The 26,579-nt window shown below is 44.2% G+C and overlaps 1 protein-coding gene across 1 annotated transcript in view; it reads left to right on the forward strand.

Moving 5' to 3' along the window:
- cyp7a1b (cytochrome P450, family 7, subfamily A, polypeptide 1b) overlaps window positions 1–26,579 on the forward strand; it is a 114,374-nt gene that overhangs the window by 40,051 nt on the left and 47,744 nt on the right. Inside the window, exon 2 of the mRNA XM_085992993.1 lies at window positions 623–863. Coding sequence (XP_085849119.1) covers window positions 623–863 — 241 coding nt within the window. The remainder of the gene's footprint in view (window positions 1–622; window positions 864–26,579) is intronic.

Here is a 26,579-nt window from a genome sequence, read left to right on the forward strand (position 1 = left end):
ACATTAGTGAGATCACCTCCAGAATATTGTGTGCAATTTTGGGCCTCCCAAACTTTAAAATGACTTTGATAGACACTGGCCCTTCATGACTGATAGGCGGCAGTGTGGAAAGCTCTGAGGCATGAGTGTGAATTGGCAAAGTCTATCCTACTGTTCCATATGATGCATTATTCCATGGTACAATACAGTAAATATGGTTAACAGTGTGGAAATTACCTTACTGTAATTTTAAAATGCAGTTTTATATTTATTTTAAGTTGTTTTTCTGAATTCACACCAAAAACGACAGCAATTTCTGAAAATGCGGAATAGGAAAGATTACATTTTCTGATTGGGTCATGAGCTCCATTTGTATTTGAGTGCATAAATATGCAGCCTTTGGCCAGTGGCACTAATACGTATATGGTTACCTTGTGCCGTGGTTGGTGTCAACAGCTCTAAGCAATGCGAAATTGAACGGGCCGAAATGCATGTTTTTTAAATTAAATATTTAATAGCAGCCTTCCTAAATTGACACTTTATTGGGGTGAATTTCCTCGAGGGTTCTCCTGCTCGTCTACTACAGCTGGAAGATGTGCAGGGATTATTCGCTTGATTTATTTCATTGTTTTTCTTTTCACAGACAAGAGGGGGAGCCTCCAGTTGATAATGGCTGGATTCCATATATTGGCTGTGCTTTAGAGTTTGGTGCAAATCCTCTCAAGTTTCTGCAAACTCGCCAGAAGAAATATGGAGATGTATTTACATGTAGAATCGCTGGGAATGTCATCACTTTCATCACTGACCCCTTCTCATACAGCTCTGTAATCCGGCATGGGAAAAATCTTAATTTTCAGGACATTGCATTAAAAATTTCAAGAAGGGTAAGGGATCTTACTTGTTTTCTGAAGCATTTTTTTCAGTAGTACAGTGCAAAATGGTTAAATGAATAATTTGCCAAGTAATTTTATTCACAAGGTTCTATTTTATCTGTTTTAACTGTTGTATCATGTTTATCAAGAAGCTTAATTGACTGCAGACTGGTTTGCAATTACAGTTACACAGTTGTAATAGTTGAAAGTGTATTTATGTAATTTGCTTCATTACAATACATATATTATAGTGCACACAACAAATCTTCAAAGGACTGACAAATCTTTTTTAAAAAGGACGTACAAAATCATTTTAAACAGATTAATCACATTTAGCAATACCAATAGCATAAGATCCAAGGAGAGGAGATATAACTTGGCCAGAAAAAGCAGTAAACCTGAGGATTGGGAGCAGTTTAGGATTCAGCAAAGGAGGACAAAGGGATTAATTAAGAGGGGGAAAATAGAGTATGAGAGTAAGCTTTCAGGGAACATAAAAACTGACTGTAAAAGCTTTTATTATAGATATGTGAAGAGAAAAAAGATTGGTGAAGTCAAGCGTAGGTCCCTTGCAGTCAGAATCAGGGGAATTTATAATGGGGAACAAAGAAATGTAGACCAATTAAATACATACATACTTTGGTTCTGTCTTCACAAAGGAGGACACAAATAACCTCCGAAAGAGGTCGGGGAACATAGGGTCTAAGGACCGGGAGGAACTGATAGAAATCAGTATTTGTAGGGAAATGGTGTTGAGGAAATTGATGGGATTGAGGGCCGATAAATCCCCAGGGTCTGATAATCTACATCCTAGGGTACTTAAGGAAGTGGCCCTAGAAATAGTAGATGCATTGCTGGTCATCTTCCAGAATTCGATAGACTCTGGAACAGTACCCATGGATTGGTGGTGTAGGATTCGCAAAATTTCCACATTTCCCCAAAGGTTACTATTAATAAAAGGGACCCTGTGTGGACATTTTAAAAAGGGTACCCAAAGATGGCGTCCGCACCTCGTGGCCGAAAGCCCGCAAGATTTTAAAAGCTTGGTCTCTGTGGCACAAGCAGCTTTTGGGGAAATCGAAACCTAAAATGCAGTTTCTGTGAAGAAGGACTTTTGTATTTTGAAAAGCAGACAGAACTCTGAATATGCATTAAGCCAAATCGGAGACAGATCAAAACCAGTTAAGCCTATACTTGAGGCCATCAAGCGGTTTACATAAATAATCGGAAACAGCTTAAGGAAGCCATCGAGGCTGGACAGGCCGATTAAGATGCATTCAGAACATAAGAACATAAGAAATAGGAGCAGGAGTAGGCCAATCGGCCCCTCGAGCCTGCTCCGCCATTCAATAAGATCATGGCTGATCTGATCCTAACCGCCAATCCACTATCACAGAACCATCTCCTGAATCTAACAGAATTAGACACACGAAATAGGAGCAGGATCAGGCTACACGGCCCCTGGGCCCGCTCCGCTACCCACAGGGCCATGACCGATCCGAACCTAGACTCATGTCCAAATTCCTGCCCGCTCCCCGTAACCCTTAATTCCCTTTACTTCAAGGAAACTGTCTATTTCTGTTTTAAATTTATGTAATGATGTAGCTTCTACAGCTTTTTGGGGCAGCATATTCCATGGACCTACCACCCTCTGAGTGAAGTAGTTCCTCCTCATCTCAGTTTTGAAAGAGCAGCCCCTTATTCTAAGACTATGCCCCCTAGTTCTAGTTTCACCCATCATCGGGAACATCTTCCCCGCATCCACCCGATCCAACCCCTTCACAATCTTATATGTTTCAATAAGATCGCCTCTCATTCTTCTGAACTCCAATGAGTAGAGTCCCAATCTACTCAACCTCTCCTCATATGTCCATCCCCTCATCCCCGGGATTAACCGAGTGAACCTTCTTTGTACTGACTCGAGAGCAAGTATGTCCTTTCTTAAGTATGGACACCAAAACTGTACGCAGTATTCCAGGTGCGGTCTCACCAATACCTTGTACAACTGAAGCAATACCTCCCTATTTTTATATTCTATCCCCCTAGCAATGAAAGCCAACATTCCATTGGCCTTCTTAATCACTTGCTGCACCTGCATACTAACTTTTTGAGTTTCGTGCACCAGGACCCCCAGATCCCTTTGTACTTCAGTACTTTCCAGTTTCTTGCCATTAAGATAATAACTTGCTCTACGATTTTTCCTGCCAAAGTGCATAACCTCACACTTTCCAGTATTGTATTCCATCTGCCAAATCTCTGGCCACTTACTTAGCCTGTCTATGTCACCTTGCAGGTTTTTTATGTCCTCCTCACTCACTACTTTCCCTCCCATCTTAGTATCATCTGCAAACTTTGATATGTTACACTCGGTCCCCTCCTCCAAATCGTTAATATAGATTGTAAAGAGTTGGGGACCCAGCACTGACCCCTGCGGAACACCACTAGTTACTGATTGCCAGTCTGAGAATGAACCATTTATCCCAACTCTCTGCCTTCTGTTAGATAGCCAATCCTCTATCCATGCCAGAATATTACTCCCAATCCTGTGATTTTTTATCTTAAGCAATAATCTTTTGTGTGGCACCTTGTCAAATGCCTTTTGGAAGTCTAAATACACTACGTCCACTGGTTCCCCTTTATCCACCCTATATGTTACTTCCTCAAAGAACTCCAGCAAATTTGTCAAACATGACTTCACCTTCATAAAACCATGCTGACTTTGTCCTATTAAATTATGATTATCCAAATGTCCTGTTACTGTCTCCTTAATAATGGACTCCACAATTTTACCTACCACAGATGTTAGGCTAACCGGTCTATAGTTTCCAGCCTTCTGTCTACTGCCCTTTTTAAATAAGGGTGTTACATTAGCAGTTTTCCAGTCTGCCGGGACCTTTGCCAAGTCCAGGGAGATTTGGAAAATTATTACCAATGCATCCACAATCCCTACCGCCACTTCCCTCAAGACCCTAGGATGTAAGCCATCAGGTCCAGGTGATTTATCCGCCTTGAGTCCCATTATTTTACCGAGTACCACTTCCTTAGTGATTTTGATCGTGTTTACCTCCTCCCCCCCTTTAGCCCCCTGTTTGTCCAGTGTTGGGATATTTTTAGTGTCTTCTACTGTAAAGGCTGATATAAAATATTCATTCAGTGTTTTTGCCATCTCCATATTTCCCACCATTAAATTCCTGCTCTCATCCTCTAAGGGACCAACATTTACTTTAGCCACCCTTTTTCTTTTTATATAACTATAAAAACTCTTACTATCTGTTTTTATATTTTTTGCTAATTTACTTTCATAATCTATCTTCCCTTTCTTAATCAATCTTTTTGTTATTTTTTGCTGTCTTTTAAAGTTTTCCCAATCCTCTATCCTCCCACTAGATTTGGCTACCTTATATGCCCTTGTTTTTAGTCGAATACTATCCTTAATTTCTTTACTTAGTCACGAATGGCTGTCTTTTCTTTTACACCCTTTTCTTCTCAGTGGAATATATATTTTTTGGGAGTTGTAAAATAACTCCTTAAATGTACACCACTGATCATGTATCATCTTACCCTTTAATCTATTTTCCCAATCCACTCTACTCAATTCCGCTCTCATACCTTCATAGTCTCCTTTATTCAAGCTTAGCACGCTTGTTTGAGATCCAACCTGCTCACCCTCTAATTGAATATGGAATTCAACCATGTTATGGTCACTCATTCTAAGGGGATCCTTTACTAGGACATTTTTAATTAATCCTGTCTCGTTACACAGGACCAGATCTAAGGTTGCTTGCCCCCTGGTCGGTTCAGTTACATACTGCTCAAGAAACCCATCCCTAATACACCCAATGAACACATCCTCAAGGCAGCCCTGCCCAATTTGATTTGTCCAATTAATATGATAGTTAAAATCCCCCATAATTATAGATGTTCCCTTATTACAAGCCTCAACAATTTCCTGATTGATACTCCGTCCAACAGAGTTGCCACTGTTCGGAGGCCTATAGACTACGCCCACTAGTGTTTTTTTCTCCTTATTATTCCTTACCTCCACCCAAACTGTTTCATTATCCTGATCTTTTGACCCAATATCATTTCTCTGTATTACAGTGATTCCTTCCTTTATTAACATAGTCACCCCACCTCCCCTTCCTTCCTGCCTGTCCTTCCTGATCATTTAATAACCTGGTATGTTTAATTCCCAGGCATTGTCACCCTGCAGCCATGTTTCTGTAATGGCCACAAGATCATACCCATATGTAATTATTTGTGCCATTAACTCGTCTATTTTGTTACGAATGCTACGTGCATTCAGATAGAGAACTTTCAAAGATGTTTTGTGACACTTAGTTTCTGCTTTTGCCCTTTTTATTACTTTACCTTTTACTCCATACCTTCTGCCCCTTCCTGACACGCTCTGGTTTTTAATTTCCCCACTGCTACCTAAGTCTATGACCTTCTCTGTTGTCATTTTTATTATTTGCTCTCTAGGAACCTCCCCCCCCACTAGTTAGTTTAAAGCCCTCTCTACAATACAGCTCAGACATCAGGCCAGTAGGTGCATCACCGGCCATCTAAAAACAGTTAATTTAGATTGGTACAATTATTTAAACTAGCCCGCCAAGATTGGGACAATGAACTAACCTGATTTGGCACGCAGATAAGGGCCATCCGAAGGAGTATAACTGAAGGCCCCGGGTAGCAATCTCCCTCTTCTCTTGCTCCTCGCCCTCGTGGCTGCTGCTCTTCCCCCATCCCGTGCTTGCCGCCTGGCCACCGCCCGTGCCTTTCCCCACCCCATCAGGGACGCCCGGCATTGCACCAGGCGGACACTGACAAACTAGGCCAGGCGAGGCGGGACAAGACGAGGCGAGGTGGTGAGACGCGATGAATCGGGAGAGGATTGAAGAACGCTTCGAATAATCGGGCCTTCAATCCAGGCGACCTGTGAGTAACTTCATGCAAACTCCAACTGCCGCCCGAGGACGAGGAACCATCATCCCTGCGAGGTAAAGTACCCAAGCAAAGACTTTAACCTTGGGGTATTTGTGCCTGGACGACGCCCTTGCAGCGTCCCGAGACCACGTGACAACGGCAGGCCCCAGAGAGCACAAAGAGCGAACCCCAAGCCCCACCGCTGTTTGAATTCAGTAGATTCTGGATTGGTAAGCATGAATTCTGGCCCCTCATAGCTTAATCTAGTTAGGTATAGGGGGTGGGATAAGGATAAGGGGATTGTTAAGATAGTTGTTTTCCCTCGATGTGCCATGTGTTCCCCATTCCCTGTACAAGTATAGTTATTTTGTATTTGCCTGTAATTTTATACTGGTAACTTCTCATAAGACTGTGTTAATTTCTATTTTAACAAAATCTTGGTTTTCTCACATCCAAACCACCTGTCTACTCGAGTCTTTTCGGTATCGCCGCCTGTACCTAAGTCCGGTGTCTAGAACCCAGGGGCGTGGGAGCGATTCGAACCGCTCACAAACAGTCAGGAGCATAACTGACTTTCGCACGCGCCAACCAACCACACCACCCCCTACAGCGGGTAGCTAATGTTACCCCACTGTTCAAAAAGGGTGGTAGAGAGAAAACAGGGAATTACAGACCGGTAAGCCTGACATCGGTAGTGGGGAAAATGCTAGAGTCCATTATAAAGGATGTAATAGCAGAGCACTTCGAAAAAAGTGACCAGATCGGACAAAGTCAACATGGATTTACAAAAGGTAAATCGTGCTTGACTAATCTACTGGAATTTTTTGAAGATGTAACTGCTAAAATAGATAAGGGAGAACCAGTGGATGTGGTGTATTTGGATTTTCAAAAGGCTTTCGATAAGGTCCCGCATAAGAGATTAGCGTGTAAAATTAAGGCACATGGGATTGGGGGCAAGGTATTGACTTGGATAGAGAATTGGTTGGCAGGCAGAAAGCAAAGAGTTGGAATAAACGGCTCTTTTTCCGAGTGGCAGGCAGTGACTAGTGGGGTACCGCAGGGACCGGTCCTTGGACCTCAGCTATTCACAATATATATTAATGATCTGGACGAGGGAACTAGATGTAATATCTCCAAGTTTGCAGACGACACAAAGCTGGGTGGGCGTGTGTGCTGTGAGGAGGATGCCGAGAAACTCCAGTATGATTTGGACAGGTTGGGTGATTGGGCAGAAGCATGGCAGATGCAATATAACATGGATAAATGCAAGGTTATCCACTTTGGTGTCAAAAACAGGAAGGCAGATTATTATCTGAATGGCAATAGATTGGGAGAAGGGGAAGTGCAACGAGACCTGGGCGTCCTTGTGCACCAGTCGCTGAAAGTAAGCATGCAGGTGCAGCAGGTGGTTAAGAAGGCAAATGGTATGTTGGCCTTTGTAGCGAGAGGGTTTGAGTACAGGAACAAGGATGTCTTGCTGCAGTTGTACAGGGCCTTGGTGAGACCACATCTTGAGTATTGTGTGCAGTTTTGGTCACCTTGTCTGAGGAAGGATGTTCTTGCCATGGAAGGATTGCAGTGAAGATTCACCAGGCTGATACCTGGGATGGCAGGAATGACGTACGAGGAGAGATTGGGTCGATTGGGCTTGTACTCGCTGGAGTTTAGAAGAATGAGAGGGGATCTCATCGAAACTTATAAAATTCTAACAGGACTAAACAGACTAGATGCTGGAAGGATGTTCCCGATGGTCGAGGAGTCCAGAACCAGGGGTCACAGTCTAAGGGTAAGGGGTAAGCCATTTAGGACAGAGATGAGGAATTTCTTCACCCAGAGAGTGGTGAACCTGTGGAATTCTCTACCACAGAAGGCAGTAGAGGCCAATTCATTAAATATATTCAAGAAGGAGTTGGATATATTTCTTAAGGCTAAAGGGATCAAGGGATATGGAGAGAAGGCAGGGACAGGGTACTGAATTTGGATGATCAGCCATGATCCCATTGAATGGCGGAGCAGGCTCGAGGGGCCGAACGGCCTACTCCTGCTCCTATCTTCTATGTTTCATACAGTATTTAGCAATCAACTTTTTAAAAAACAGTTCACTTGCCTTTTAGCTAGAGACCAGATGAACTGTGTGTGGTCAAAAACGAGGTACAGCTAAATCACTGTACTTGACTCAATTCAACATTTGACCCTGACACCATAATGGTTATAGTTATGACTTGATTAGGCATAAGCAAGAATTAATACATTACAATATTTAAGCAGTGGTTTACAAAGCACAACTGAGAATTATATTACCCCTTTGTCCTTTGGGTAGAAGTCGTGATTCCGTTCCCCGTTCCATCTACTCTCATTCACTTGCCTGGGGCTCTCCATCCAATCTTCTACACTGACAGAGACCTAAATATCCTAGGTTATATCCCAAAAAGCGGAACTGTAGCAAAATTCATCCAATCATGTTTTTCCCAATACTCCCCTCACTCTACCCAATCATATGGTCGGTACGAACATGTCCAGACACAGACAATGCCTTGTGACCCCCTTATCTCTGCTTTTAGCCTTAGCCCAGACTTCTTCTGTTTCTGCGGTTAATGTAGACCTTAAAGATATCAAAAGGTCTAACTGTAAAGAAAACCTAGAGCTAAAAATTCCAGTGCACCAAAAAGCTGCCGCTGCCACCGCGGGCTGTAGTTAATGGCCACCTGAATTAATCGCGCAGTCAGCAGTATGTTGGTGCTGCCTGCTGTTTAACATTAGGGCAGTGCTAAACTGGTTTTCAGGCACTACTCTCAGCAGGAGGCCCAATGTAGTGTGGCCGTAGCATCCTGGAGCAACAACAGCATTCTTTTAAAGCTAGCCTGCCATTTTAGAAAGCAGTGTCAGTCCCTTAAAGGGGAACTGCCTTCTAAAATGAAAAAATAAAAATAATTTAAAAATAGGCCTTTTTAGCCCTTGGAGCTCAACTGCCTTTTGAAGAAAAATGAACATTAAAAAGAATTCCCAAATGGCAGTCTTCAGCTCTTAAAGTTGAATTGCCTTCCGCATCTAAAGAAAATGGTAAAAATGCTTCAGCACTAACACAAATGGCTCAACAAACCAGGGAAGCGGCACCTAGGGTCTCGCATGCAGCACCCCAGCTTTGTGCAGGGGGTGAACACTGCAAGAGAGGTCCTCTACCCACAGAGGCCAGGAGGTCCTCCAGAAAGAAGGATGTGGGACCAGATCGCCGCGGCTGTCGCTGCCATCAGTGTCACCCCCACCGCCTGGCTCCAGTGCCCAAACAAGCTTCATGCCCTCAGCCCAGTGGTCAAGGTCACTGAATGCATCTTCAAAAGTCTTCTCCTAACAACTGCATCACTAGCCTCGCACACTGCTCATTGGAAAGTTTGCTTTGTGGTGGCTTTTATTTCATCATTGTGGCCAAGAGGACTTTGTGATGGTCAGTAACAGAGGGAAGGTAAGGTGTGGGACAAATATTGAAAGGGGGAATTGGGGTTGTGGTCACTGGAACCGCAGGCAGATGATTCCATCCCAGATAGCCCAGCCAGAAAGGGGCTGTGTGGGTTGCATCCTTCCTTCCGCTTTCTCCTCTTCTGCTTCTTCCTCTTCTGCTTTTTCCTCTTCTGCGTCTTCCTCTTCCCTCTGCGAGTAGATGTTGGAAATCTGAAATAAAAGCAGAAAATACTGGAAGTACACAGCAGGCAGCATCTTGACCTGAGACGTGAACTCTGTTTCTCTCTCCGTGGATGCTGTCTGACCTGCTGAGTATTTCCAGCATTTTCTGTGTTCACAGAGGCCTTCCTTTACCATCTGAGGCCTTGCAAGCATCCAGCAGCACTCTTTAAAAATGTTTAACATCTATTGCACCATGCCACTACTTCAATAAAAAATATAAAACATTCAGTCCAAAAGCTTAAATACAAACTTACCTGAAAGATGTGTGTGTCCTTTAAGTAATGCTGACAGCAGCTCTGTAGGTCTGCTGCACGCTCACCTTTCAGAGCGAGCTTAGGAACCAGTGTTAAAATCAGTGCTAAGGTCCAAGTTTGCAGAGTGAGGTGTGAAGCCAGCGTTGCATGATGACTGACGTCACGCTCTGCTGTTTTGCATTTCTAGGGCCAGCGCTGCTAAGGGCAGCACTATGGCCCTAACCAAAATGGCTGCCACCGAGTCCCGTGCCAGAGGCAGGCGACTGCCATTTTTTTAAGCAAACGGGCCTTACTGGAGAGCGGTAAGTACCTGAATTTCTAGGCCCTAGTTCCAACATCATTCTTTTCACTAATTGTAACAAAGGAAAAATGAGACCAGAGTCTAACAAAACTTAACACTAAAATGCATTCTAGCAAAGCTTAATATTGGAAAATAGTAAAATGGAATTATTATTCCGCAAATAGCAAGAGTTCTTTAGTATGCATGACCACTGCTAGAAGAATGGATAACAAGATAATGTTATTGCATGTCTCAGCAACTTCCTTGTTTAGTTTGTAATAGCAGAAAGCTTGTGACTGTTAGTCCTCCTGCACGTGAGTGATTCAGTTGGAAAGTCTAAAAACAGTTTATATTTTGGAGCAACAGTTCCAGCCAAAGCCTTAATTATTTAACTCTTTCAAACAGGGTTTTCACACCTAAACAAAAAACACTTGTAACATTGACTGCCAAAAGTGCTTGATCCCTGGCACCCGATGAGGTGAAAAGGACTCTGAAACATCACTGAATTGGTTACTAAGCAATTTTCACATCTTGACAAAAACGCTTGTAAAAAGAGTTTAACACATTGACTTGGCAACCTGCTAGTACCTGTAGTTGTGACTAGAGCAGAATAAGAACATAAGAACATACTTGCTAGTAGGGAAAATGCTAGAATCTATTATTAAGGACGTGGTAACAGGGCACTTAGAAAATAATAATAGGATTGGGCAGAGTCAACACGGATTTATGAAAGGGAAATCATGTTTGACAAATCTGTTTTTTGAGGTTGTAACTAGCAGAATAGGTAAGGGGGAACCAGTGGATGTAGTGTATTTGGATTTTCAGAAGGCATTCGATAAGGTACCACACAAGAGGTTATTAAACAAAATTAGGGCTCATGGGATTGAGTATATTTAAGACAGAGATCGACAGATTTTTGGATATTAAGGGATATGGGATAGTGCATGAAAGTAGAGATGAGGTAGAAGATCAGCCATGATCTTATTGAATGGCGGAGCAGGCACAAGGGGCCAAATGGCCACTCCTGCTCCTAATTCTTATGTTCTTCAGAAATAGGAGCAGAAGTTGGCCATTCGGCCCTTCAAGCCTGCTCCACCATTCAATAAGATCATGGCTGATCTTCTACATCAACTACACCTTCCTGCACACTGGCATCTGTGACAGCAACTTTAAAATTAAATGTACCAATGAATTTAACAAGAGATTTTTGTGATGGAGTTATATAAATAAGTATGTTTTCTCCCATTATTTATTTTATGAAAAGATAAGCACGAGTATATACGTGAGCAAGACTGGTAGAAAGCAGTAACAGGTTTTTTTTGACTGTTATTGCTGCTGCTCAAATCCAAAAGTGGGTGACGGAATGTTCCCAAACAAAATTATTTAGGGCTGTTCAGGCTTTTTTTAAAGTAATTGAAGAGAAAATTGCAACATTATGCAGGGGCTTAATGTAAACAAAGAGCAGGCCCTGAACTTACATCAGAACTAGCATTATTTATATGAAGGAATGACAAGATTTTCAAGTATCACCGTAGCTAGCAATTATTAGTGAAAAATTTCTGTTCCACGTGACCAGGTGGTACTCGCATGGAATGGTAAGTGGGAGTCCAGGAAATCAGTTAGTGACCCTCCCTGTTTTGCACTGCACATCTTCTGGGTGCCCTTTTAAGCCAGCCTGAAATACTCTCATACAAAATGCAAGAGCTTCCAAGTTCATCAAATCCAATTCAATCCAATAGTCAGGTTCCAATCCACTCCAATCCAATAGTCCAGTTCCAACACAATCCAATCCAATCCAATAGTCAGGATCCAATCCAATAGTTAACTATCACAATACATTCTAATGTCATAACAACATTAATATGTATAACAAAAATCTATCAATTTCAGTTTTGAAATTTTCAATTGACCTAGTCTCAACAGCTTTTTGGGAGAAAGAGTTCCAGATTTCCACTACACTTTGTGTGAAGAACTGCTTTCCGACAGCACCACTGAACAGCTTATGCCCCCTTGTTTTAATCTTGCAGAAGTGAAGGAGGAGAGGGAGAATGAAAAAATACTGCAGCAAAGAGATAGAAATGAAGGAAGTGAGAGAGAGAGAGGCACACAGAGGATAAGGAGGAGCAGAGAAAGAGACCCAGCCCACTCAGTGCTTTCAGTCCCCATTACTCTCTCAGTGCTTTCATTACCCAATATCCCTCCAGTGAATTTACCCCCTGTATTTCCACATCACTGCTCACCTCCATAACATCGCCCGTTCTCCGGCCCTGTCTCAGCTCATCGGCTGCTGAAACCCTCATCCAGACTCGATTATTACAATGCTCTCTGGCTGGCCTCCCATCCTCCAATCTCCATTAACTGAAGCTCATCCAAAACTATTACCCAAAACTAGGATCTATTATTAGGGACATGGTAACAGGGCACTTAGAAAATAATAATAGGATTGGGCAGAGTGAACATGGATTTATGAAAGGGAAATCATGTTTGACGAATTCGTTAGGAGTTTTTTGAGGTTGTAACTAGCAGAATAGATAAGGGGGAACCAGTGGATGTGGTGTATTTAGATTTTCAGAAGGCATTCGGTAAGGTGCCACACAAGAGGTTATTAAACAAAATTAGGGCTCATGGGATTGGGGTAATATACTAGCATGGATTGAGGATTGGTTAACGGACAGAAAACAGAGAGTAGGAATAATCGGATCATTTTCGGGTTGGCAGGCTGTAACTAGTGGGGTACTGCAAGGATCAGTGCTTGGGCCTCAGCTATTCACAATCTATATCAATGATTTGGATGAGGGGACCAAATGTAATATATCCAAGTTTGCTGATGATACAAAGCTAGGTGGGAATGTAAGTTGTGAAGAGGATGCCAAGAGGCTTCAAGGGGATATAGACAGGCTAAGTGAGTGGGCAAGAACATGGCAAATGGAATATAATGTAGAGAAATGTCAAGTTATCCATTTTGGTAGGAAAAATAGAAAAGAGGTATATTTTTTAAATGGTGAAGAGATTGAAAAATGTTGGTGTTCAGAGGGACCTGGGTGTCCTTGTATTTGAATCACTGAAAGTTAACATGCAGGTACAGCAAGCAATTAAGAAAGCAAATGGTATGTTGGCCTTTATTACAAAAGGATTTGAGTATAAGAGTAAAGGGCCTAGAAATTCAGTTGCGTTTGCGCCCACTTAGGAGCGAAAGAGTGGGTTGCGCCGGAAGTTTTTTAGTGCCCGAAATCAAGTTGGGCCCTAACATCGGCGTTAGCCGGTAGCGCTGCGCCGGCACCGATGACGTCATCGGTGTGCGCAGCGCCCCGGTTCCAACGCGATTCCGTTCCGAAGGCCAAATTCAGTTGCGGCCGCCTCGCCCGCAGCGGCCGCAAACAACGTTTGGAAAACGGGGCCTTGCAGCTCCGAGAGGCCGGCGCATAAAGCTGGAGGGGCGGCCGGCCGCTTTCCCGGCGGCCGCATGGCCGCACCTCCCTCCCCGGACTCCTGCACCACCCCCCCGCGGCATTGCTGTCTGACTCCCGCGAGCCCGGCACTTCTCCGTGGTGCCGGGCTCATTTGCCGGGGGAATCCAGCGGCGATCTCACGGCTGCAGGCAGCTCCTCCTTAAGAGAAGGAGGAGGCCTGCAGTACCCCAGCCTGCCGCACCGCATCGGGTGGCGCAGCGGCAGCTGGACGCCTGAAATAGACTTTCATCGCCCCAAGCGAGGCGGCCAAACCCTGCAGTAGCGCCCGCCTCCGTCTTGGCCCGTCGCAACTGAATTTCAGGCGGGCGCTGTGGGAATCCGGGCGAGCGCTAAATTTCGGGCGCTGAAGACCTGGCGGGGCCTTACTGAATTTCTAGGCCAAGATGTCTTACTGCAATTATATAGGGCCCTGGTGAGACACACCTGGGGTATTGTGTACAGTTGTGGTCTCCTTACCTAGGAAGGATATACTTGCCATAGAGGGAGTGCAACGAAGGTTCACCAGTCTGGTTCCTGTGATGGGGGGGCGGGGGGTTGTCCTATGAGGAGAGATTGAGTAGACTAGGCCTATATTCTCTGGAATTTAGAAGAATAAGAGGTGATCTCATTGAAACATACAAAATTCTTTCAGGGCTTGACAGGGTAGATGCAGGGAGGATGTTTCCCCTGGCTGGGGAGTCTAGAACCAGGGGTCACAGTCTCAGAATAAGGGGTCGGCCATTTAAAACTGAGATGAGGAGAAATCTCTTCACTTGGAAGGTGGTGAATTTTGGAATTCTCTCCCCCAGAGGGCTGTGGAGGCTCAGTCGTTGAGTATATTCAAGACAGAGATCGATAGATTTTTGAATATTAAGGGAATCAAGGGATATGGGGATTGTGTTGGAAAGTGAAGTTGAGGTAGAAGATCAGCCATGATCTTATTGAATGGCGGAACAGGCTCGAGGGGCTGAATGGCCTACTCCTGCTCCTATTTCTTATGTTCTTATGTAAAACTCTGCTGCCTGTCTCCTAGCTCACACCTATCCTATTCACCCATCAATCCAGTACTCGAAGAGTCTGGAGATGTGGAGGCCTTACCGATCTTAACAGCAATACCTCCTTGACCCTGCGTATGACATAGACTTCGCAACGACTTTATCAATGACAGGAAGTAGTTATGGCTTTGCTTTTGCAAAACTTGTTTGTTTATCAAAATAACAACAGAGAATGCTGGAAAAACTCAGCAGGTCAGGCAACATCCGTGGAGAGAAATTTGAATTGACGTTTCGGGTTGAAACCCTTCTGTTGTTATTTTGGATTTCCAGCATTGTTTGTTTATCACATAGCTTAGCTTTGCAAAAACATAATGTATTTCTGCACAAGCCTGATTGTCATGACCCGTTAGCAGTAAGAGCGATTTAACAAGAAAAAGGAATACTTATACAGCATGATACATTTTATAATTTCACAAAAGCAAGGTTCACAAATCTTAATACATTTTATAATCTCACAGTTAGGCGGCAGCAACCAGGGACCCATGTGAATGGTCCCCGGCAGTCAGTGGGTAGTGTCATTCCAGGACAGTCGTGTGTCACTGATCGATGGGGGGAATTCCCTCGCGATCGGGGATGGTGGAATTCTCTTACGATCGGGGTTGGGATTGTTTTCATCATGATTGAGGGTGGAAGGGTCGATTCCCAAGCGATCAGGGAGGAAGCCAGGGCCCAGGAGGCCCAAGGACTCCTTGTGGAGAATCCTGGCTCACAAGGAATTTAAAGAGAAGGAATTTTTTAAAACTTACCTTGGCCTCTTCTGGCCAGTCAGGCAGCAGACAGCGCGGGACTCCACCTGGCTTGCCCTTAATATTATGTTGTGGCGCTGATGACGTGATTGGGCAGCGGCTTTTGCATCTTAAGTAGGCCCCTGCCTGCTTTTAGTGTGTGCCTCATCCAGGGCCTGAATAACCACCGTTAATATTATGGTGCCTGGGAACATAGTGGGTTGGTGGCAGGATTTCAATTTTCAAGATTTTAACCCCTTGCCTGAAACTTTGCTACCCATTGGTTTGGGGGGGTGGTGGAATAAAATCAAGGCCTGTGCTACTACTTAAACTTTTTATTAACAAATTTGATTCATAATTTATAGCCTAAGGCATGTGATCTGATAGTGTGCCTATTCTTCCACTATCTGTAGATTAGGAGACCAAGAAAGGGCTCGAGTCAAGTCAGTGACCTAAGTACAGTAACAAGGGTTTATCTTTGACCTTGGACATTAATAGATTATCAGTTAGTTTGAAATCCTGACAAAATCGAGGTTGCGCATGGAAACAGCCACAAAATCTAACCAGCCAGCAGCATTTAAAGAGATAATGGCCACCATTAAAGGAGAAGACACTTTTTTCAGACCTAATCACAATTTGCATACTAGAAGAATGCTGCGAGGAGCAACATGGTAAAACTTCCCTTTCTATGAAGAACAGGAGGTTTAATAACAAAGGAGGGTGGCTCTTTTCAGGGCAGAAAATGACCTTCTGTCAAAGGCAATAGAGCAAATTGTCTGGAAGAAGACGGCAGAACAAGTCAACATGGTTTCCCAAGTCCAAAGCATCTGGCAACAAATGAGGAAGTGCTTTTTAGGGAGCTGCATAAGTGCCAAGGTAAGTGGACTATCCTTTGTATACGTGATGCCTCTTTATACATGGAAGATGTGGCACACTTGATTTTTTCCTCCTCTTCCCTCTCAGGTGCACTTGTGATGTAATACTCACTTTTGCTGAGCGCAGCAGATCATTGAACCTTTTTCTGCACTGCACCCAGGGGCATGCACACAACGATCTAGCGCTTACCTCCTCAGCAATTTGCAGCCAGACTACCATTGTGTGCTGAGGAGGCTTCCTCGGTCTATTGGGAGGGAACAGAACCTCCCTGCACCCTCTTACTCCCTCCACAAGAGCATGGAGGGAGTCATCATCAAAGCGGGGAGCAGCCTTTGTTCTTGGAGCACTCATCTCGCAAACACCAGCACTCAGGAGCATCAGAAAGTAAATGACACCCAAAGGCTACATGGGCCCCTTAACTGTAGCTGAGTCAAAGGCGTCAGCAAAGGCGAGCAGCAGACCCGCACCCACTGATTGGGTTGGGTAATGCACACAGTGGGCTTAATAAGCCCAATCTATTAAAAATTGTTATCTCAGTGCAGTTGGAACCGGCAGCAGGACCGGAACCTGCCAAACACCAAACCCGACTCGAACCCGCCTCCACTGGGAAAATCCAGCCTTGAAGGTGTGGAGTGCTCTGGCTGGCACACAGCTGCACATTGCAGGATGGCTCAGGGACCAAGGGAGAGGACACACAGGTTATTGGGTGTGGCACTGGACATCCTGGTGAAGGAGATCCAGAAGAGGAGGGATTTCCTGTATCTGCAGGGGGAGAAGGAAGCCACTTCGCCCTCCTGTCCCTCTCTCCTGCAGCAGCTGGTGCTGCTCTGCCTGGCCTCATGTGCTCCCCCCATTCCCCGTCCAGACCAAGGGGGATCCGTAGCAAGATGCCGATGACCAAGCACTCCCTTTCTCCTAGTGACTTCTATAAGGTATCCAATAAGGTGGAGTAGCACAGCACTTGATCTTTTTAGGTGAAGTCCTCAGAGAATTTCCAGAATAAATGTTGCTCGAGTGTTGGTGAAGTCTTGATAAAGTGTCCCAGAAAGTCTTCCGATGTGTTTCAAAGGTCCTCTTCACAGCTCCAGCAGTAATGATCATTAAATAGTGAGTATCCCTTTAAGTGGTGAGTATCACTTTAAGAAGCGCTTGAAATCAACATCAACACTGTGTTTACTCGCAAACAGCTGGTCACTGTTAGGAGAGGGGGTTAGTTGAACTGCTAGCCACCAAAATGCCGTGCAACCTCTTTAATGAGCGCTAGCAAGCAACTGTTTCACAAGCATCGGAGCGGCCGTTCCTAACGCTGACTTCAGCTCCTTTACCAAGATGGCGTCTTGCACTAAACGTGGGCTAAACAGGTGTTTCAGCTTAAGACCCCATCTTGGTCAATTCTTTACCTCTTTATTGCCTAAAGTATTCAGCGAAAATTACCCCCTTGTTTATAAAATGCCTAATTTAGCTCTCGTCTGAATTGATTTACATACCCAGTCCAGAGTACTTTAAATTTGCACCCCAAACCAATCAAAATGGAACTCAGTACAAATCTGTGTGAAATGACTTAACTCCTTGCCAGAGTCATCAAAGGGAAGCCAAACACAGATTTTGGAGTAATCACTATTCTATCCAAGCATCTAAGTTAATATCATCATAAGATTAAGCATTAAGATTATTATAAGCACTTAGGTTAAACATTGAGGATTACAGTTGACAGTTTAGTAGAAGTTATTAAACAACAGAGTATAAATTGGTACAGGCAAAAAATGTAATTTAACTGTATTGCAGTAACTCAGCCATAGCTAATTTCTCTCTTGATTACAGTATCGAAAAGATACATTCAAAGCCTGAGGTTGCCACATGGCTTAGTAAGCTTAAAATTACAGTTCATAATCAAGTCAGTGATACGTTAACAACTTTGAATATGCAGGCTATCCTTACTTTGTAGGGTAAGTGATACCTGAACCTTCAGGTAGATCAGCTTCATGGTCCCGTCTGTTTAACTTGCTTTTGGAAGCTTGCGTGAATCGCTGTTTGTGGCTGTTGTCTTTGTTCTTCAGTTGTCTTTTCCTCACCCTAGCTTAACTAACTTTGCACAAATATATTTCTCTGTGTCGTTGTACCATACATAAGCTTTCACTGTGGTCAGAGACATGAATAATTAAATATGATGGAAATACTATTTACAAGTTTACTTCTTTTAGCTTAAAGACTTAGGGGGTGAATTTCTGCAGGAGTTCTCCTGATCGGGGAGAGGGACATGCACAACTTTTAGATCTTAAATTTGACTGAAACAATACCCCTTCAAGGATTAAATCTCAATGTTCATTAAAAAAATAGAAACATAGAAGATAGGAGCAGAAGTAGGCCATTCGGCCTCTCGAGCCTGCTCCGCCATTCAATGCGATCATGGCTGATCATCCAAATTCAGTACCCGGTCCCTGCTTTCTCCCCATACCCCTTGATCCTTTTAGCCTTAAGAAATATATCCAACTCCTTCTTGAATATATTTAATGTATTGGCCTCTACTGCCTTCTGTGGTAGAGAATTCCACAGGTTCACCACTCTCTGGGTGAAGAAATTCCTCCTCATTTCTGTCCTAAATGGCCTACCCCTTATCCTTAGACTGTGACCCCTGGTTCTGGACTCCCCGACCATAGGGAACATCCTTCCTGCATCTAGTCTGTCCAGTCCTGTCAGAATTTTATAAGTTTCAATGAGATCCCCTCTCATTCTTCTAAACTCCAGCGAGTACAAGCCCAATCGACCCAATCTCTCCTCATATGTCATTCCTGCCATCCCAGGTATCAGCCTGGTGAATCTTCGCTGAAATCCTTCCATGGCAAGAACATCCTTCCTCAGATAAGGCGACCAAAACTGCACACAATACTCAAGATGTGGTCTCACCAAGGCCCTGTACAACTGCAGCAAGACATCCTTGCTCCTGTACTCGAATCCTCTCGCTATAAAGGCCAGCATACCATTTGCCTTCTTAACCGCCTGCTGCACCTGCATGCTTACCTTCAGCGACTGGTGCACACGGACACCCAGGTTTCGTTGCACTTCCCCTTCTCCCAATCTATTGCCATTCAGATAATAATCTGCCTTCCTGTTTTTGCCACCAAAGTGGATAACCTCACATTTATCCACGTTATATTGCATCTGCCATGCTTTTGCCCAATCACCCAACCTGTCCAAATCATCCTGGAGTTTCTCGGCATCCACCTCACAGCACACACGCCCACCCAGCTTTGTGTCGTCTGCAGATTTGGAGATATTACATCTAGTTCCCTTGTCTAGATCATTAATATATATTGTGAATAGCTGGGGTCCAAGGACCGATCCCTGCGGTACCCCACTAGTCACTGCCTGCCACTTGGAAAAAGACCCGTTTATTCCAACTCTTTGCTTTCTGTCTGCCAACCAGTTCTCTATCCAAGTCAATACCTTGCCCCCAATCCTATGTGCCTTAACTTTACATGCTAATCTCTTATGCGGGACCTTATCGAAAGCCTTCTGAAAGTCAAAATACACCACATCCACTGGTTCTCCCTTATCTATTTTACCAGTTACATCCTCAAAAAATTCCAGTAGATTAGTCAAGCACGATTTACTTTTTGTAAGTCCATGTTGACTTTGTCCGATCCTGTCACTGTTTTCCAAGTGCTCTGCTATTACATCTTTTATAATGGACTCTAGCATCTTCCTCACTACCGATGTCAGGCTTATGGGTCTGTAATTCCCTGTTTTCTCTCTACCACCTTTTTTGAATAGTGGGGTAACATTAGCTACCCTCCAATCCATGGGTACTGTTCCAGATTCCATCGAATGTGGCTTAATTTTATCTTGAGTCCCCTCCAATGTGTCAATCAATTTGACAGGCATGTATAAGAATCATGACAGTCAAATTTCAAATGCTTTCAAAGAAAGCCAGACTATCGTGCCTTTTTCGCATCTCTGAGCCTGTCTTATAACTCTGACTTTTTCTCATGCCAAGATTCCCAAACAAATTTGACTCACCCATCTGTATCTCAGGCTAGTTATTGGACACTTTGTAAGTTTCACAGCTCCAGATGACCCAGCCATCCATTGCCTGTTTGGATGGAAGTCCTTTTTTCTTGGTTTCCTGCGGACCTTAGCTTCCCAGAATTCCAGCATTAACCCTTTGGGTTTTCCCAGAATTCAGTGCTGTGGTCCAGGAGCTTCTTTCCTACAAAATGGAGACAGGAGATGAGGAAATTGTGAGCCCATGCCATATCTCCAGTGCAGGAGCAAAGCATTGTTGTCCAACTGGGATGGCCTTCAAATGTGAGTTGATGCAGAAGCACAAGGCATTAGCTTCATCCTTAGTGTCCGCCATGAACATCATGCAACAGTTATCCAAGAGTACGCAGCAGAGCACCTTGGATATCACAGCAGTACTGCAGGAAGGTTACGATTAAGGTGTCTTTGCATCTGCAGATGCTGTCCCTTCATGAAATGGTCCTCCTTATTCAAAACATGTAACAGTTGATGTAGCAAGCCTCATCATCCCAATCTTAAGTGCTAATTCTATAGCAGCAGGACCGTGACAGAGTAAATTTAAGTGTCACAGAGCAAAATTAAGCTTGAGCAAAAGGACAGCACTAGGAACTGAAAAAAAACTTTGCAAAATGTTCAGTGCAGAAGTACCAAAATACCACAGCCCAAGGGCTGAAATATTCAATGCAGATAGCAAAACCTTTAAGAGTAACTGCCATAAACCCAGTTTATATGGCCAAGGCTAACAATGTGGGTGGAACTGCACCTGAAGTTGTGAAGTTTTGCACAAGGCCTGTTTTACACCATTTCCATATGGTAATCCTATGCATCCTAGAATGCTCAGCAAAATCAGAGAGGAAATAGAGACTTTGACCAAAATCATTCAAACATCGTTGCATATAGATATTGTACTAGAGGACTTGTTGTGCATATTAACTTTCAAAAGGTGGTAATGTGTCAGAGGCTTGTTGATAAAATTAAGGCACATGGTGGTACTAAAGGAAATGGGCAGCATATTGGTTAAACGGCAGAAAGCAGACAGTAGTTAATGGGTGTTTTTCATATTGAAGGCATGTTAAGAAGTGGTGTCGCCGAGCAGTCAGTGTCGGGACTATTGTTTTTCTCAATTTATAAATGATCTGAATTTGGGCAATGGGGTACAATATCAAAATCTGTAGATGACAGAAAAATAGGGAGCATAATTAACTGTGAAGAGAGCTGTAAGTGACTTCAGGACACAAGCAAGAGAAAGGGAAGAGAAATGGGATTCAGAGGATAGCTCTTTCAGAGAGCCAGCAGAAGCATGATGTGCTGAATAGCTTCCTTCTGTGCTGTAAAATGATACGGTTCTATGAGAGGAACATTAATTCCAGTAACTGTCCCAGTAATAGAGTCCACTCCTTCCTAGAAATGTTATAGGGGTAAAATTGAATTATTCCATCGAGGTAATTTTCAACTTCAGTGGGGGGTGGAAAACTGGCAGAAGCCAATCAGCTGCCCATAATACACACCACCCGATTTTCCTTTCCATTAACTTTGCCAGTTTTCCACTGAAGTTGAAAATTACCTAAATGAGTTACCCTAGGCCAGAAAAGATGCAGACATATTATAACAATGCTCTGCGCCAAAGCATATTTTACCAAAGGTATTACCCATCTCCCCTGCCCGTCTCTTGGCCAATTGACAAAATGCGTCATGTATTATGGGTCTCTGCCCTTTTTCTTGTCTGTAGCACCCTGTCAACTGGCACATATGAAGGTGGCAGGCCAGGTTAACAAAGCAGTTAATAAAGCATATGTGATCCTGGGCTTTATAAATAGAGGTATAGAGTACAAAAGCCAGGAATGCTAAACCAATATAAAACACTAGTTCGGCCCCAGCTGGAGTATTGTGTACAATTATGGGCACCACACTTTAGGAAGGACGTGAAGGCTTTGGAGAGGGTACAGAAAAGATTACTAGAATGGTTCAATGGATGAGGGATTACAGTTACGTGGATAGACTAGAGAACCTCGTGTTGTTCTCCTTGGAGCAGAGAAGGCTAAGAGGAGATTTGATAGAGGTGTTTAAAATCATGAAGGATTTAGACAGAGTAAATAAAGAGAAACTGTTTCCAATGGTTGAACTGGTGATAACAAGAGGACACAGATTTAAGGTGATTGGCAAAAGAACTAGAGGTGACATGAGGAAAAACTTTTTAAGCAATGAGTGGTTAGGATTTGGAATGCACTGCCTGATAGTGTGGTAGATATAGATTCAATAGCAGCCTTCAAAAGGGAATTAGATAAATACTTGAGGGAGAAAAAATTGCAGGGATATTGGGAAAGAGTGGGAGAGTGGGACTAACTGGATTTCGAAAAAACTAGCGCAGACTTGATGGGTCGATTGGCCTTCTTCTGTGCTGTACTATTCTATGATTCTATAAGGACAGTAAAATTGCCCTTATAATGAGGAGGGAGGTAAAAGTAGAGCAGGACACCAATTAGGAAAGGTAGACTAAGGATTGTGAAGAATTACATAAATTGTATTTATTTGAATGCATGGACTACAATTACAAAATAATTGAATCTGAAATGATGGTAAATAGGGAGCAAATAGATATCATGAGTAGCTGAAACTTGGCTTAAGGTAAGTGGTGAACAAACCTATGTGTGCTTTAGGAATGAAAGCAGAGGTGTAGGGGTGGCACTATAGGACTGATTTTCCTAGTTTATGATTCCAGCAGGGAGCTTCAGCTGTAAATCATAAGCACATGCCCATTATTTCCCGATATGTGAGTTGCGGGGGAGGGAGGCACCCCGCCAGTAGGGCAAACTCAAAAAATTACCTTCCCATTTATCAGAGAAAAATCATTTGTACCTGAGAAATACAATGCTGGAAATTGTTGCATTTAGAGGACAGTAAAGAGAAAGGTATAGTGAGAGGAATGTGCTACACTCTACCAAATGATCCAAAGGAGACAGGTGGACTGTTGTAGAAGGCCATAAAACAGATGAGTGCTAGACCTCAACTGTAATCATGGGGGGTTTCAATTGTCCCAACATTGATTAGGATTTACAATAGGGACAGTCTGCATGTGATCAGGAATTTATTGAAGTTATGTGGAGCTAATTTCTAAAGCAGCTTGGGGTCGATTTTTGTGTTATGAAAATCAAGTGAGTTCTCTAAAGAGCAGGCCATTCGCCCTGTTAGATTACTGCCCAGACAATGAAGATGAAACTCTAGCCCATGTGAGAGAATTAATATTAAAATCCTTGGCCGGGAAATTCGATAACGCAAGAAAACAGGCACGGGCACCACGATGCGAGTTATGCCCATGCCCATTCAAAAGACACAGGCAGGACGTCAGTTTGGTGCTGCCTGCTAATTTTAATGAATGTAGCACACAGCCTAGCAATTGTTGCGCTGCTGACAGGCTGTGCACTCAGCAAGAGGCCCAAGTTAGCGTTGCTGGAGCGAGGCTGCCTTTCCTTAAAGCTGTAATGTTCGTTTTCAAAGTCAGTCTCTAGCTTTTAAAGCTGAACTGCCTTCTGAAAAAAAAATTCATTCACAACTAGGCAGTCTGCAGCTCTTATAGCTGAACTGCCTTCTTCACATAAAAGATTCTAAAAGTGCTTCAGCACTAACACAAATGTCTCAACAGGCCAGGGAAAGGGCACCCAGAGTCTCGGACACTGCACATGAGCTTTGTGCAGGGAGTCAGCACTGGAAGAGAGGTCCTCTACCCACAGGGGCTAGGAGGCCCTCTAGAAAGAAGGATGTGGGACCAGATCGCTGAGGCTGTCACTGCCAGCAGTGTTGCCCCCAAAACCTGGCTCCAGTGCCCAAAGAAGTGTCATGAACTCAGATCAATGGTCAAGGTCAGTGAATGTATGTCTCCTACCAACTGCACCACTAGCCTCACACACTGCTCAATGCATGACCCTCCACCATCATTCACTTACCAACAATCTCTACCAAACACGAAGCACACCTCACATTCCTAGCTTCACCTAATTCCCTTAGAGGAGACGGTGCTGGCCGTTCTTGGAAGGGCCATGGCTGAGCCCTTGGCCAGCAGTGGGGCTGAAAGAATACAAGATGATGGTATCCTCATATGTGTTATCCTCCTTCTCACATCCCACTTCTCCCTCATTCCACAATCTCTTCTGATGTACAAGGTGCGCATGGTGTAAGCATGCACCTCTTGCTTTCCTGTTCTCCCCTCACCACAACCCTACCCTTGTGCCTTGCTCATTTCAGACATCCAAGAAATCCAGCCTGCCCAGCCAGTGGTTGACCAAGAAGAGGAAGAGGAGAGTATAGAAGAAGAAGAAACAATGTCACTAGATTTCACACTCCCAGTCACTAGCTCCTCAAGGTTGTCCTACAAGGCCATCTGCAGTGTCCCCCACTGAAAGCCAGCAGGCTTCCACCAGCCATGCTGCCGCCACTGGGGTAGCACTGTGTTACATCACTAGGATTGGCAAAGGCGCACGCTAAACACTCACTGAGGGAATGCACAAGGATGATTAGTTGATTTTTTTGATGTAATATTGGATGCATACATGAATAAAGTTGTGTGGAAAGTTTGCTTTGTAGTGGCTTTTATTTTAGCATTGTGGCCAAGAGGATGCTGTGATGGTCAGTAACAAAGGGAAGGTAACCCCACTATTTAAAAAAAGGTGGTAGAGAGAAAACAGGGAATTATAGACCGGTAAGCCTGACATCGGTAGTGGGAAAAATGCTAGAGTCCATTATAAAAGATGTCATAGCACAGCACTTAGAAAACAGTGACAGGAGCGGACAAAGTCAACATGGATTTACAAAAGGTAAATCATGCTTGACTAATCTATTGGAATTTTTTGAGGATGTAACTGGTAGAATAGATAAGGGAGAACCAGTGGATGTGGTGTATTTGGACTTTCAGAAGGCTTTCGATAAGGTCCCGCATAAGAGATTGGTGTGCAAAGTTAAAGCACATGGGATTGGGGGTAAGGTACTGACTTGGATAGAGAACTGGTTGGCAGACAGGAAGCAAAGAGTTGGAATAAATGGGTCTTTTTCCGAGTGGCAGGCAGTGACTAGTGGGGTACCGCAGGGATCAGTGCTAGGACCCCAGCTATTCACAATATATATTAATGATCTAGACGAGGGAACTAGATGTAATATCTCCAAGTTTGTAGACGACACAAAGCTGGGTGAGTGTGTGTGCTGTGAGGAGGATGCAGATTAACTCCAGTATGATTTGGACAGGTTGGGTGATTGGGCAGATGCATGGCAGATGCAGTATATTGTGGATAAATGTGAGGTTATCCACTTTGGTGGAAAAAACAGGAAGGCAGATTATTATCTGAATGGCAATAGATTGGGAAAAGGGGAAGTGCAACAAGACCTGGGTGTCCTTGTGCACCAGTCGCTGAAGGTAAGCATGCAGGTGCAGCAGGCGGTTGAGAAGGCAAATGGTATGTTGGTCTTCATAGTGAGAGGATTCGAGTACAGGAGCAAGGATGTCTTGCTGCAGTTGTACAGGGCCTTGGTGAGACCACACCTTGAGTATTGTGTGCAGTTTTGGTTGCCTTATCTGAGGACGGATGTTCTTGCCATGGAGGGAGTGCAGCGAAGATTCACCAGACTGATACCTGGGATGGCAGGAATGACGTATGAAGAGAGATTGGGTCGATTAGGCTTATATTCGCCAGAGTTTAGAAGAATGAGAGGGGATCTCATTGAAACTTATAGGCCTAGAAATTCAGTTGTTTGCGCCAGCCGCTAGCGCCTTAGGAGGAGGAGATGTGGGGCGCTAGGCGGCTAGCGGCCGGGCGCAGCGCGATCTGCGCCTCTCCCTACAGGCACTTGTGGCTTCAGGCCAGAGCTTTGCACTTGGATTTCACTTTCAGTGCCAGAGCCTTGAGTCGCCACATATAATGGGGACTGCAATGGGTGGAAACATTGGCTTTCTGCATTGCATTCAAAGGGATCAGAGACGCCATGAGAGAGTGCCAGTCATGGCCAGACGGAGATTGGCCAACAGGCGTCGGCACAGGAGGCCTTACCCACCCAGGGTATACCGCCAGCAGTTCTCATATCTGAACATGTCTGAGGAGCAGTGTGTTCGGAGGATGCGATTCAGAAGGGAGGTGGTCACTGAGATCTGCCACCTGCTTCGTAGAGATCTGCAGCCACAGCTGAGGAGCAGGACGTCTCTGTCAGTGGCAGTGAAGGTGACGGTGGCTCTCAACTTCGATGCCACTGGCTCCTTCCAATCCGCTACTGGGGACATTGCCAACATCTCCCAGTTCGCAGTACATTGCTGCGTCCGCCAGGTGAACAATGCCCTTTTCAGAAGGAGACGTCAGTACATCTCCTTCCCCATGACCCTGGACAAGCAGCAAGAGCGTGCAATCGGCTTTGGAAGAATAGCGGGCTTCCCCATGGTTGAGGGCGTAGAACTGATGAACCAGCAATGGTCAGGCCTTGCTTCAGGGC

The sequence above is a fragment of the Somniosus microcephalus genome, chromosome 7, assembly GCF_052327205.1.
Source record: "Somniosus microcephalus isolate GS21.2 chromosome 7, FLI_Smic_1.0, whole genome shotgun sequence".
Lineage (NCBI taxonomy): Eukaryota > Metazoa > Chordata > Chondrichthyes > Squaliformes > Somniosidae > Somniosus > Somniosus microcephalus.